Raw genomic sequence first — 13625 nt, 5'->3', positions numbered from 1 at the left:
CTACTACCACCCCCACCCATTGCTGATACGAGGTGCAGGGCCAGATGTTTTGCAGAGCAAAGAGTTGCAAAGGCACTGCAGGTCATAAAGGCCTCAGTTAGGCCTGAAATAGAGAGTGCCAACCGACTGTGGGACCCAAGATTGAGCCCTGAGGAGCCTCGCTTTGCCCACCTGTGAGGATGTAGCACAGAAACTCACTGGGGAACCACGGGAATGAGTGTATCATTTGGGATACGAAGTGCTGATATCCCATGTTTGCAGAGCATATCTCCAAGCTCATTTCAGGTGAGCCTTCAGACCCAGATCAGGTAGGATCAAAGATCAGAGGTCAAGGACTTGCAGGGTCCCTAGTGCTGCAATCCGGCTCTTCATACCTTCCAAGTTCAAACTGCTGGTTTTTATCCTGCTACCCCAGGTCCTCAAGGATTCCCCAGAAACAGTATTCCCAGGACAGTGGCTGAGATCATGGTTGTCCCTGCTAACTCCTCACCCTTATGTCCCCACCCCCACCTGGTCGGAAGATCCCCAAAGCTCCTTCCCTCCCCTTGTTTAGTCATACAGGGTTGCTTGTTGGGGCTGCTACTAGCTCAGGTTCTGTGATTCCATCAAGCCGGAAATTCTTCACGCCTGTTTCCGAGAGCTGGAGTCCTTTTATCCTGCACGCTGACTCAGCACTTTCCCAGTCCCAGCCTGCAAAGCTGAGCATCCCCTTCTCCCAGCCTCATTCAGCCCCACCCAAAGCCCAGGCATGGTCTTTCGACCCAGGCCGAGCCTCCGTGCCACTCCCCAAGACTTGCCCGGACACATTTCAGACCAGTCATTTCTCCCCTCTCAGAGCCCCCTTTGCAATAAAGGAAGATAGTTCTGGGCCTTCGTTCTAACAAAACCCCCAGTGTGTGGCCACCTCAGTTCCCTAAGCTGTAGGAAGAGAAAAATTCAGTCAGGCAGGGGCCCTCGGATCAGGTTGGGGTCACTGGGCCTCATACACAGCACCCTGAATGAACCAAGGTCCTGTCATAAAACACAATGACCTAATGCAGGTGCATCAGAAAGTGCTTGGTGCTGGGGACCCAGGCTGCCAGCCGGAGTGGCAGAGACAGAAATAAAAGGTGACCTGGGGCCAGGACCTCTGTGAGCCTTGGCAGTAGAACTTTTTATTAGGGAAAAATTCACTCATTCACAGAAGCCAGCGCAATGATGTCATGAATCTGGGTACCTGCCATTGGCTCCTCCTCTGTTCTGAGTCCGCCCCACCCCTGCCTACTCCGCCCTCTTCATATTATCTAAAGGGAGTCCCACTGGCTGGTGATGTGTACAGGGTTTGCATTTGAAGCTACAAAAAACAAAGACTTGTATCGATTTGAATATAAACTTATTTATCTATCAGCTGGTCAATCGATTTGTTTGTTTGTTTGTTTTTACTTTGCTGGAATCAGGATCCAGGATGCTCGTGTATTGCATTGCAGATCCTTGCGTGTCTGTCCATGTTTGTGTGAGGTCAAAGGTCAACGATGAGTGTCTTCTTCGATGGCTTTCCACCTTAGCTTTTGAAACAGGGTCTCTTACTGAGCCTGACTCTCAGGAATTCACCCACTGTCTGGCCAGCATGGCCTCTGCTGGCGGGAACTGAGGGAGGCCTCTCCTTCATCATGCGATCCCTCAGGCCTTCTGAGTCTCTGCACCAGGTTTTCCCCACTGACACACAATCTTCTCCTGGCTTCTTGGACAGCCAGCTCTCTCCCATCCCTTCATTTCCCCTCTTCCTTTCTGTGACAGTAGGCTGACCTCAAAATTTACGGTAGAGCTGGCGATGACTTTGAACCTCTAATCCTTCTGCCTCCACTCCCCCGAATACTGCAACTATAGGCATGTGCCGCTGTACCCAGTGTATGTGGTCCTGGGAATTGAACCCAGGGCTTCATGCATGTCAGCCAAGCATTCTGCCAACAGCAGCATCCCAGTCCCTCTAGAAGCTTTCTGCTAAATGCTCACAGCATCTCCCAGGACCAGTGCAAAGCCCAGGGTGGGAACCAAGGAAGCGGACAGGGTATGCGGGGCAGCATACTCACAGTAGGAGTGATTCATTCCCTCTGTCCAGCCCATGGCCCCAGGCAGAGTCCCAGCTCCCTGCCCTTGGGACCTCCCATGCTGTCTTCAAGGTAAGCTCCAGCTACATGAAATCTGTTGTGGCCCTTAAACACCTGCAGCTACAGAAGTACCACCCTTCCCCAGAAGTGACGCCAGGGTCTGTCTCCCCAGAGGCAGCTTCGAACCTCCTGACCCTGAAAGGTCAGATGGTAAAGCCCAAGGGCAAAATATACATGACATCAGTCAGATGGGAAAGAAAGATAACGGGGTGGGGCATTCTGGGGGTTTACAGAGTTTTTTTTTTAAAGATTTATTTATTATATGTAAGTACACTATAGTTTTCTTCAGAGACTCCAGAAGAGGGCATCAGATCTTGTTATGGATGATTTTGAGCCACCATGTGGTTGCTGGGATTTGAACTCAGGACCTTTGGAAGACAAGTCAGTGCTCTTAATCGCTGCGCCATCTCTCCAGCCCATGTGAGGCTTACATTTTTAAGGAGCTGAGGAGAGCGGTCAAGGTCACAGTGAATGGCGTGGGGGGGGCAGGCTGGGTGCAGGATGAACACCCTGCAGAGGACGACTAGAGTGGGTAAGAGATGCACTTTAGACACAGTAAGTGCAAATGTCCTGTGGCCCCTTTAGAAAAGAGGGCTTTCTGCCCTCAGAGGGGCTCTCTGGCTTGTTTGTTTGTTCGCTCAGCCCAGCCCCTCCCTGCTCAGTGGAGGAGGCAGCAAAGATGTGCGGGGACAACCTGTGAGTACCTGTGGCAGCCAGAGCCCCTTTCTGGACTCAAGGGGTAGGACCTACCAACTGCAGCTCAGATGCCAAGCACTCACTGGCTTGCTCTTGGGCCCAGGAAAAGGTCCCCTGGTTTTCTTTATGGCCTTTTGGATAGTGAGTCTCCACATGGGATCTAGTGGAGAGACTTCGTTCTAAGGGCTGGAGATCATTTTGGCTCTCAGAGGCTCAGCTCCTGCAGCCCCCCTCTCTCCCTGCCTCCATCACGAAGTTAGTCCCTGAGTCCCACTGGCCTACATGAGAGAAGCTTCTAACAAAGGCTGGAGTTACCTTTGTTCACTGTGGCGTAGCCAGGCGTGGTCCCGGCTACAATGTAACTATCACATCTAACTGTCGCTTCCCACCCACCGGACCAGCCAAATTCCCAGGTTAACCTGCCAAGCTCTGCCAGCAACTTCTCTCTGTGAGGCATTTCCAGGGCCAGCCCCGTGCCACCAGTGTGGAGGACTGTCACCAGTTCCTGTGCTCCATGCTGGCATTTACTTGCCCCTTCCCTAAAGCTAGTCTCCTGGGCAATCTTGGTGCATAGCCCCCCTTGGAGGACAGGGAGGCTAAAGAAACAGAATGGGCTGGGCAGTGGTGACACATACCTTTAATCCCAGCAGAGGCAGGCAGATTTCTGAGTTCCAGGACAGCCTGGTCTACAGAGTGAGTTCCAGAACAGCCAGGGCTACACAGAGAAACCCTGTCTCAAAAACAAAAGAAGGAAAAGAAAGAAAGAGAGAGAGAGAGAGAGAGAGAGAGAGAGAGAGAGAGAGAGAGAGAGAGAGAGAGAAGGAAGGAAGGAAGGAAAGAAAGAAAAAAGAAACGGAATGATCAGTCATTCGTGGGGGCCCCCCAAGGAGGCAGAAAGCAGGGAAACCCTGCCACGCTTTGGGCAGAGCTGCCTTTTGATGACACCACCTTTGCCTCTCAGAAACCGCCTCCTCTGCTACCTCAGGACCTTTGCACATGTTCTTAAATTGAATAGAACATTCTTTCCTCCCCCCACCCCCATTGCCAAGCTTTACTGTCCTTCCAGAGGTCTCTTGTTTCCTTACCTCCCCACGCACACCTCACTCAGCATGCAGTTAAAGCTTATTCGTTGTGCTTAGATAATAATTAAAAGGCTGTGGTGGACACCTGACTCCCTTGTGGTTTGATTTCCATCAAAGTGGAGCCGCCCCCTAGTTGCCAACATTTTTGTCAACAAGGTTTTCTATCATTGCTAGTGGGTCCTGCAGGCCCATGAGATGATTTACTGAAATTTTAGGTCTGTATGACTGGATCTCGAGCCTGAGAGGCTCTAGGGGACCCCGCCCCCGACCTAGAGTCACTTCATACACTTCCCCCAGGCCTGTCTGGAGTGCTTATGAGAGCCTAGGCTCACAGCTCACAGGCTGAACTCCCTGAACTCCATCAGTGGACATAGGCAAGTTTTCACAGCCAGTGGCTCAATCTCCTTTGATCCTTGGGGTCTTCAGGGGTCACCCTCTGTGACCTCTCTACCCTGCCCTGGCCTGTTCTCTCCTGGGCCACCTTTTGAGCTCTCTTTCTGCAGGGCAAATCAAAGACCAGCAAGCGCATCTGTGTGTTCACCTGTAATTTTACAGTAGGGGGTTTGATCAGTCCTGAATATATATTTAGTGATAGGCTTGGCTAATCTTTCAGTCTAATTATACTCATTAACATTTAAATGTATAATCACTGTTATATCTGGCCATGGCTGTCTAAATATTTTATAGAGATCTTAAGTACAGTAGACTTCCAGTATTGCCATGAAACTCCCATCCCCCCAATTTAAAAGATGGTGCAGGTGGTTCCAGCACCCCCACTTTGGTTGAAAATGTCTGGTTCCTAGGGTAACAGGAGCAAGGCGGGGGTTAGAGAGATGCTAGGACAACCTGTCCTCTCTCTTCATGGTGGTGTTACCTGTCACAGTCAGGGGCACTGAATGGGAGAGTCTCACAGGCGAGATCACAAAGATGCTGTCATAGAGATGGCCTATGCTGGTGAAATGGCTCAGCATGTGAAGACGCTCACCATCAGGCCTGATGGCCTGAACTTAATCCTCAGGACCCACATGGTGGAAGGAGAGAGCACCAACTCTTGCCGGCTGTCCTCTAACCACATATTTTCTATGCCATATGCAAACTCACAAAATAAATGTTACAAATATTGTTTTACAGTCCAAATCAAGAAGCAGCCTGAAGACGCAGCTCCCAGTTGACAGTGATGAGCAGAATGTGTTTTGTGATACCAAAAGCTGCTCAGGAATGGGACTCTGACCCTCAATGCAAGGAGAAGGCCTATTGTTACAACTGCCCCTTATGGTAACAGCTAGAACCCCTGGGAGCTCTCTGTACATGCCATGTGTCTGCATGGCAGGAGTCGGGGCTTCCTCAGGACACTGTCTCCCCTCTTTCTCGAGAAAGGTCTCTCATTGGCCTGGAATTCAAGAGATTTTGGTGGCCACTGAGCCCCAGAGATTCTGTCTTCACTGGGATTAGAGTGGGATTCACCCTACCACACCTGGCTCTTCAGATGTGGGTTCTGGGGATCTAAACTCTGGTCCCTGTGCTTACACGGGAATCGCTTGACTGTGCCATCGTCTCCTCAGCTCCTCCAGCTTTTGAGCACAAGTGCAGGCAGAGATGGGGGACTCATCAGACCACTCCTGCATGAGAAGAGTTAGTGTGTGTGTGCATGTGTGTACACATGCACATGCATGCATGTCTCAGCGTGAGTGCATGCATCCCTCCCTATGACAGATACTAAAAGGTTATAACCAGGTAACTTGCTATGGGTCTCAGTAGTGCATGGCAGAGCTGGGGCTTTGAACCCAGGCCATCTGTCCCGGGGTCTGCTCTTGAATGTTCTGGTTCCACATCTGAATCCTTCTGTTCTGTACTTGGACGTTGGCTGTCACCTACATGGGACTTTGTAGAGCCTTGCTGAGTCTCCCATGGGAAGCAGCAGTCATGGTGCTAGACTAAGTTCCTGAGGTCACACAGCATGGTGTTTTGCAACCTCCTGGTCGTCTCTCTTAGGACTCAGCACAAACCATTGTCTTGATTGCTAATGGCCTCACACACAAACGTCGCCCTTTAAGGCCGCCGCTCACTGGATGGGAGGGGAGAGGAGTTGATGGCCAATGTGGTTTCCAGAAATCTCCTTTTCAAGTCTAAGAATTGTTGGTGCTCCCCCCTACACCCCACCCCACCTGCTATTTTTAGGAGGACTTTCTTGGACTCCCCTCCAAAGCCTGGAAAACAAACACCTCCCATCATGCCCTGCCCCCCACTTCCCTCCTGCTGATGACCTCTGGGGGAGGGGAGGAAGCGCCACCCGCCAGGGCTTCCTGGTGTGAGGAGGGTGAGCAGCCTTGCCGGGACTCTGGTTGTAGTTTGCTTGTTCATAATCTCTTCCTTGGCTGGCCTGGATGGCCTGCCCTTCCCCTGCTAAGAGTCCGTCCCCACTCTCGCCCTAGGCTCCAAGACTGCCCCCATCATGAGCTCTGGCAGCCTCTAATCAAGCCTGTCCTTCCCAGGGCTACCTAGTCCACTCCCCGCTGCTTTCATCCTTAGCCTGGAGTGGTTAGGCACAACCAGACGGAAACACCAGCACCTGCAGCCAGGAGCTCTGCTCCCCTTAAAGCTCCACCTAGTAAAGCAAGCTTCCGCATTTGACACACGGAGCATAAGGGACATATCCAGGGTCACACAGCTGGTATCTGCAGACCCAGACCACTCAGGTTCACAGAAATCTTAAATTTACCCTGTGCTATAAAGGACATTTAAGAGTTTAAAATTAGTTAAGAATTGAGAGTTTAGAATTTCTGTGAAAAGTCAGGGTGTATGGGGTTACAATACCTAGTTCAATTAGAGCAACCCCACTCTCTGGAACCGGGTTCAGGCCCCCCACCTTCTCTTGATGATGAGTCTTGGCAGGGCCTGGAAAGTAATTTTCTGACCCATCAGTATATGGTGGCCTTGAGTGCCTGGGCCCAGGACCAGAGAGAAGCAGCCTGGTATGTAGCCTGACAGACCCAGAGTCAGGATTCCCGGTGACTTAGAAAGGACCAAGTGTGGAGAAGTCAGAGGGGATCCCTTAGCTCCTGAGGGGGCTAGAGGGAGCATTTTACAGCAAAAGGAAAAAGAAAAATGGAATTCGCTGGAGGGGAAAGGGTTGAGACGGGGACTAGCCATCCGGGAGTCCAGAGAGAGGTAAGCATTGGTGTGATACTAGAGTAGTCCTGAACAGGGGTGGGGGGGCATCCAGGGACTCAGGGAGTCTTGGGCAAAGGGATTTGTTGGTATTCTGTCTGGACTCCACCCCCACAGTTACCAGGCAACAGCCAGGTGTGCTCCTCCCCACAGTTACCTGGCAACAGCCAGGGAGGCCTGGCCCACTATAAAAGGCACTGCTTGCCCCCTCCCCTCTCTCTTACTCTTTCCTCTCCCCCTCTCTCCATGAGGTCATGGCCAGCCTCTACTTTTCTACTCTCTCCCTCTCCCTCTCTCCCTCTCTCCCTCCTCCCTCTGTCCATCTCTCCCCCTCCCCCCTTCTCTTTCTCTCTCTCTCTCTCTCTCTCTCTCTCTCTCTCTCTCTCTCCCACCCACCCTCTGCCTTCTTCTGCCTCTACTACTCTCCCCATGCTCTAAATAAATTCTGTTCTATACTATACCATCATGTGGCTACAGTCTCTCAGGGGGAAGGGATGCCTTGACATGGACCTGCTGAGGCACCTCCTTCCCCCATACTTCACCACACTCCCATAGAGCGTATCTTAATACTTCTTTATCTTTTTATAATCACAACAGGAGTGGTCTCAATTTCCATCAGTAGGGACCGCGCTGGTGGGGGTGGGTGAGCTTCTGCTGAGTTCCCACGATCCAGAGCCTTACAAGCAGAGGAGGTCCCAGGGTCAGACACAGGTGGCATCTCTGGCCTCCCACCTAACAGGACAGAGAAGTCCAGCATCTGGAGAGGCCCTTGACTCTTCTCCCCAGATGTTCCAGATGTTCCAGGTGTGCATCCTACATATCACTCCGAAGAGAGTCAACTCGGTACATGAGAACAGTGAGGCCTTAGGGCACATAGGAAGATTTTTAAACGATGCTTCTAACCCAGCCATGTTGGCCCCAAGTATCACAAGACCCAGGATGGCTCACTGTGTGACATCTGACGTTTTCTCTCCCTCTCTGGGCCTCAGCTTTCCCAACAGTAACGAGGAAGTTGAGTTGGCACTGCCTCCCTCACTGGTGGGTATTCATTCTGAGGCCTAAGTCCCACAGAGACACAGACCAGGCCCTCTCTCTGCCTGACTACCCTCCTTTTCCAGAGTCTGTATGGACAAAGGTTGCATGGAAAAGAAAACCTACCCACCACTGGCTGCAGGCTCCCACTGCAGCCCAGGGCCCACCAGACTGGAAAGTTTGTAAAGACTCCTGTCTGGGAATGCCCCAGAAGGAGCCCGGAGGCTGCTGGGCTTAGTCTAGCAGGAAGCCAGATTGTGAGGGTGTGGTTTGACAGCACCATGGACTGGCTGGGCTCTGCGGGTGAAAGGCATGAAAGGTAATTCCTTACGAATTCACACACACATGGATACACACACAGAGAGACACAGACACACACACCTGGCAGCCACTGGGCAGTAAATGGGGCACACACTGGAGTGTCAGATTACATTTAAGGGAAATCTCAGAGAACTCCTTAAGAGGCCAAATGGTGAGGTCGCTGCATCTCAGAATGAGACATCCAGACAGCACTTGGGAATTATGGATGGCCTTCCGGTTTGTGGGGAATGTGGTGGGTTGTGCTGTCCGCCATGATGTGTGTTTTCATAACGGCAGTAAGATGGGAGTCAAGGTCAAGGATTCTTGGTTTGAGGCCAGGACCCGTTATTCTTGCTCAGTCTCTCTCCCCCTCCATCTCCATCTCCCCCTCCCCCTCCCCCCATCTCTTTCTGTTTCCCCTCCCCTCTGTCCCCATAATTTAACACTAGGGCCTCCATGGAACAGGTTCCACTGGGCTTTAATTCAGTGATAGAGCATGTGCATGAAGCCAAGGGCTTCCATCCCAAAACAGGCCAACCAGCTTCTGCCCCACCCAGAACCCAAGGGCCAGAAGAGCAGATACAGACAGCGTGTTGTTCCAAACTAGGTGCTACGGGACCTGGTTTGGGTGGGTGATCTCAGGTTCAGAACCAAGGGGACAGGTGGTTTGATGCTGGGGCTGGGTAGTCTTTGATGCGTAATGCATGGCCAAGTCTCTAATCTGTAATATTTGATGACTTCACATGACAATTGACAGGTGACAAGAACCCGTGAGGCCTTAGCATGGTGCCTTGCACTACCCTAGTGTGCACATTTCAGGAATCATTAGACATTTTGGATTGGGGATGGTTTTCTTTTAATGGCTTTATTTTTACTTGCATGTTACATGTATTGTATGCACATGTGGATGCAGGTGACCCTGGAGGCTAGGAGAAGGTTGCCTTAGATGGGTGCTGGGCACTAACCTCTGGTCCTTTGCAACACCAGCTTGTACCTTTCAGTGCTGAGCCGTCTGTCCAGCTCCAGAATCATTGTGGTATCTAGTAAAACAAAGCTCAGAAGGGCTGGGTGACTCGCCCCAGGTCTCCTGGAGCTTAAAGGCCCTCTGCACACACCATGACCCTGCAGAGCCCAAAGGGCATGACACCATCTGTCACTATAGCAGTAGCAGTGGTTCCAGTGACCTGGTTGCTGGAATGAGACCTGCCCGGGGGAAGCCAGTTTCTGGAAATGCAAACAGGGTGCTGGCCGGCTGCCACCTCAGGAGACTCACCCCAGAGAGAAGCAAGACTCATGCATGCAGCTTACCTGGAGAGAGAGAGATCTGTAGTAGCTAATGAGCAGGGGAAGGGAGGAAGGGGCCTGTCGTCCTTCTCATGGTTGTGTGTGTAGATTTACATGACTGCTCATGCACCTGTGGTGGAGGATTGCTTGTTGAAGTGAGGGCCCCAGTGCCAACCTCTAGTCTGGCCACTTTGCTGTCTGCTGCCTCGCTGGCTACTATGTCCACTTCTTTACCTTGAGCCAGTATAGCATCCCAGAGGCTTCCAGGGCCTCTCTGTCAGTTTTCTTGAGCGGGGGCTTTTGTGGCAGATGACAGACAGACTCAGGATTCCACATTCTTAGCCTCACCCCTGTCTCTGTCTCTGTTTCTCTCTCTGTTTCTCTCTCTGTCTCTGTCTCTGTCTCTGTCTCTCTCTCTGTCTCTGTCTCTCTCTCTCTCTCTCTCTCTCTCTCTGTATGTGTGTGTGTGTGTGTGTGTGTGTGTGTGTGTGTCTTAGAGAGCCTTGTGTTAACTGGACACTGGTCTCTGTTTATAGTTTCAGTGGCATCTGGTGGTTTGAGTGAGCAATGTCCCCCATAGGCTCATGTATTAACACTCAGTCCCCACTTGGTGGTGCTGTTTGTGAAGGTTACAGAACCTTTAGGAGGTAGCACCTTGCTGAAGGAAGTATGTCACTCCGGGGATGGGTCTTAGCCTGGATCATAGCCTTCCACTTCCTGTCCCCTCCCTCCCTTCCCTTCTGCCCTTCCTCCATACCCACCTCCCCCTCACACACTCTGGCTCTCAGGCCCTCCCGCTCTCGCTCTCGCTCACTTCCCTGTGGTGTGAGTGGAATGTGATCAGGTGACCAACCAGCCCCCTGCTCCTGCAGGCATGCTTTCTCTGCCTGTTTCCATGCCAACCCACCATGATGGTCTCTGTCCTCTAGAACTATGAGTAGAATTAGCACCTTTTCCTAGGTCGCTTTTGTAAGGGCATCCCACCATAGCCATAGAAACGGAGTTAATACAAGTAGGTTAGGTTGACTTAAACAGGACCTTTACCTCCAAAGCTTTCTTAGAGTCTAGGGCAGGCGCCTAGTGGGGTACAGCTGGAGTTGGACAGGGCCCAGTGCCTTAGGGCAGGTACCCACTTCCTGTGAGTTGGGAACAACTTGGGTTGCACATCATGGGGAGCCCCTCAAACACAGGGGCATACGGTCCTGTCTCAAGGCATCCTGATGCTAGTGGGCTTCCAAGCAGTTGGGAGCAAAGACTTGTTCTCACAGGATAAGACTTACCATACAACAAGTCAGAATCCAAGGGTTCAGTTTCCAACCACAAGGACAAAGGTGGCAAGGGTTGGGGGTTGAGAATCCTCAAGGACTCTGTCCCTTCTCCATAGTCTCTCTTATTTCCTGCCAGTCTATAAACCTGGTGCACTCCATCTATGCTACTAACTGGTTATGTGACCAGAATGCCCCCTCTGGGATGAGATAAGAGAACTCGCCTGCCCACCTCTATAAAAATGCACTTGAAATGCCAGTGAATGGCTGATGTGGATGCACTGTGGTGCTGGCCCAGCTTGCTTGTAGGGTGCTTGCAGACTGGAGATTGGATCTTGGTTGGGTCTTGGAGTTTCATTTGGTTGGTTGGTAGTTGGTTGTCTTTTATTTATTTGTAGTGTGTGTGCAAGGAATCCAAGGACAACTTACAGGCGTCAGTTCTCTCCCACCACATGTGCCGAGATTTCAACCTCTGTCAACAGATGGGATGGCACGGGCCTTCCCTCACTCAGTCATTTTGCCTTCTTGCATGTTGGAGTTTCGTAAAGCCAGGTTCCCTGGTAACAGGCTACCCCATGTTGGAGAGCTGGCCTGGCTTTGTCCTCAGCTCCACCCTGTAAGCTTTCAGCTCAGAGGGTCTGGAAACCCAGCCCCGATGACCTCAGCTGCCGTGCAGCCGAGCTGGCTGCTGAGAGAACAGAGTCAGCTGGGTTCATGAGGAGGCTCAAAGCTGGAATTTTGAATGCTGACCAGCCCTGGAGTCCCTACTGCGCGGGGTTCCCTGTGGCTCTCTGTGTGCAGCGGTGGCATGGCCTCTGATGCCCCCACCTGCAACTGGAATGACAGGCAGTTGTGAGCTGCCTGGTGGTTCTGAGAAATGAACGTCGGTCCTCTCTCAGAGCAGCAAGCAAGCTTAACCACTGAGCCGTCTCTGTAGCCCCAACAGTTGTCTTTGTATTGTTGAGCTAGGAGAATTTATTTTTAGAGTTTTTTTATTGAATTTAATTGTGTGTGTGTGTGTGTGTGTGTGTACATGTACACCACGTTCACATCACAGGATACATGTGGAGGTCAGAGGACAGCTAATGGGAGTAGGCTCTTCTACTATTTGGGTTCTTGGTGATTGAACTCAGATTGTCAGACTCGACTGTGGGCACATTTACCAGCTGAGCTGTCCTGCTGTCCTTGAACTTTATGTATATAAAGGACTCGACATTATTTTCTCCCTTCTAAACGCTGTCTTTTCTTGCTCTCCATGTCTCCCTGTGAAGCAGAGTTTTTAGTTGGACGAAGCCCAGTTTATCCTGTGTGGTCCATTTCGTCGGTGTCTTACCTTGCATGTCACTGAGCTCTACATGTTAATAATCAAGTGGGGCTTATGAGAGAGTGTTGGATGGGACTGAGCTGTTCTGTCAGCTCAGTGGGGTGACCTTGGGGCTCATTTCAGTTACAGGATGGGGAGCTCCCCATGTATGAGTCCCCCCAACCCCACCCCACCCCCGACGCTAGCCTTGCAGCCTAGCAGGCCTTCCATTGTAGACAGTCTAATCAGAGAGATGAAAAAGGAGCCATTCACACAAGAAGCCTGAGCCCCAAGCCTGGGACACTGCAGTGGTGTGGGGGTCCAGGAGAGACACTGTATTGAGTGAACCCCATTTCTCATCTAGACAAAAGACACCCAGAGGAACTGCTTGGGTATCGGGAGCTAATTAATCCTCTGTCCTGTCCACAGCCATGAAAGCTGACCGGAAGCGCTTAAAGGGCGAAAAGACAGACCTGGTGAGCCAGATGCAGCAGCTGTATGCCACGCTGGAGAGCCGAGAGGAGCAGTTGAGAGACTTCATCCGCAACTATGAACAGCACCGAAAGGTCAGTGTCTCCCCAGACCCCTGCCCTCCCCTCTCAGACATACACCCTGGCCCTCCCCTCTCAGACATACACCCTGGCCCTCCCCTCTCAGACATACACAGTCTCTGCTCTTAGCCAAACATGGTCTCTGACTTGAATCCCAGAGCACCCTTGTCTGCTCTGGTGTCTTCGTCTACCAGACGAAGCAATCTGAGCAGTCCAAAACCTCCAGCCCAGCTCCCGGTTGGGCCCTGTGTCCCGAGGTGGACAGCGTGGACTCAGGAATTTAGCTGCTTCAGATCTTCGTCTGGGCATACCCTTGGACCTCCCACTCACCCTAGAGCCTCAGTTTTCCCTTCCGTGGAAGGTGTAGAGCAGTTGTAAGGAACAAGATACTAAGCACCCAGCATGAGGAGCCATGCATCTCATCAGTAGCCACATAATGGAAGTGGGCGGAGTTAGCCATGAGTCTGGCTGGATCTGCTCATCAGTAGCCACATAATGAAAGTGGGCGGAGTTAGCCATGCATCAGTCTGCAGAGAGGGCTCTCGGACGGCTACATGGAGGAGGTGTCTCAAGAGTTGGAACTCAGTGTTAGTTACTTTTCTCAGGGTTTGTTTTGGATCGGAGTTGGAAGATATGATCCATTGTAGCGGAAGAGAGATGTAAGGTGACTGGCCATGTCGCATCTGCAGTCAGGGAGCAGAGAGAGATGGATGCTTCTCTACGTAGTCAGTTTGGACCTCTAGCCCGCAGGATGGCACTGCCCACATTCAGGATGGCACTCCCCATTTCAGTGAACC

At 51.6% G+C, this 13625-nt stretch overlaps 1 protein-coding gene and 1 long non-coding RNA gene across 6 annotated transcripts in view; one reads left to right on the top strand and one right to left on the bottom strand.

Moving 5' to 3' along the window:
* The window catches only part of Kazn (kazrin, periplakin interacting protein), a 375063-nt gene that overhangs the window by 306133 nt on the left and 55305 nt on the right, over positions 1 to 13625 (top strand). For all 5 annotated transcript variants that reach the window (XR_004121168.1, XM_031379365.1, XM_031379366.1 and 2 more), the window contains one exon: positions 12707 to 12843. Coding sequence is in view for 4 of the 5 variants with exons in the window: in XM_031379365.1 (XP_031235225.1) it covers positions 12707 to 12843 (137 nt within the window). In the remaining variant the exon portion in view is untranslated. The remainder of the gene's footprint in view (positions 1 to 12706; positions 12844 to 13625) is intronic.
* On the bottom strand, positions 12596 to 13259 carry LOC116096981. Its single transcript, XR_004121175.1, has 2 exons — positions 13159 to 13259; positions 12596 to 12824 (listed from the first exon to the last, which is right to left on the bottom strand). It is a non-coding gene; the product is annotated as an uncharacterized LOC116096981 (long non-coding RNA).

Source organism: Mastomys coucha, unplaced genomic scaffold (genome assembly GCF_008632895.1).
Source record: "Mastomys coucha isolate ucsf_1 unplaced genomic scaffold, UCSF_Mcou_1 pScaffold18, whole genome shotgun sequence".
NCBI lineage: Eukaryota > Metazoa > Chordata > Mammalia > Rodentia > Muridae > Mastomys > Mastomys coucha.
This window is presented reverse-complemented; position numbering and strand designations above follow the sequence as displayed.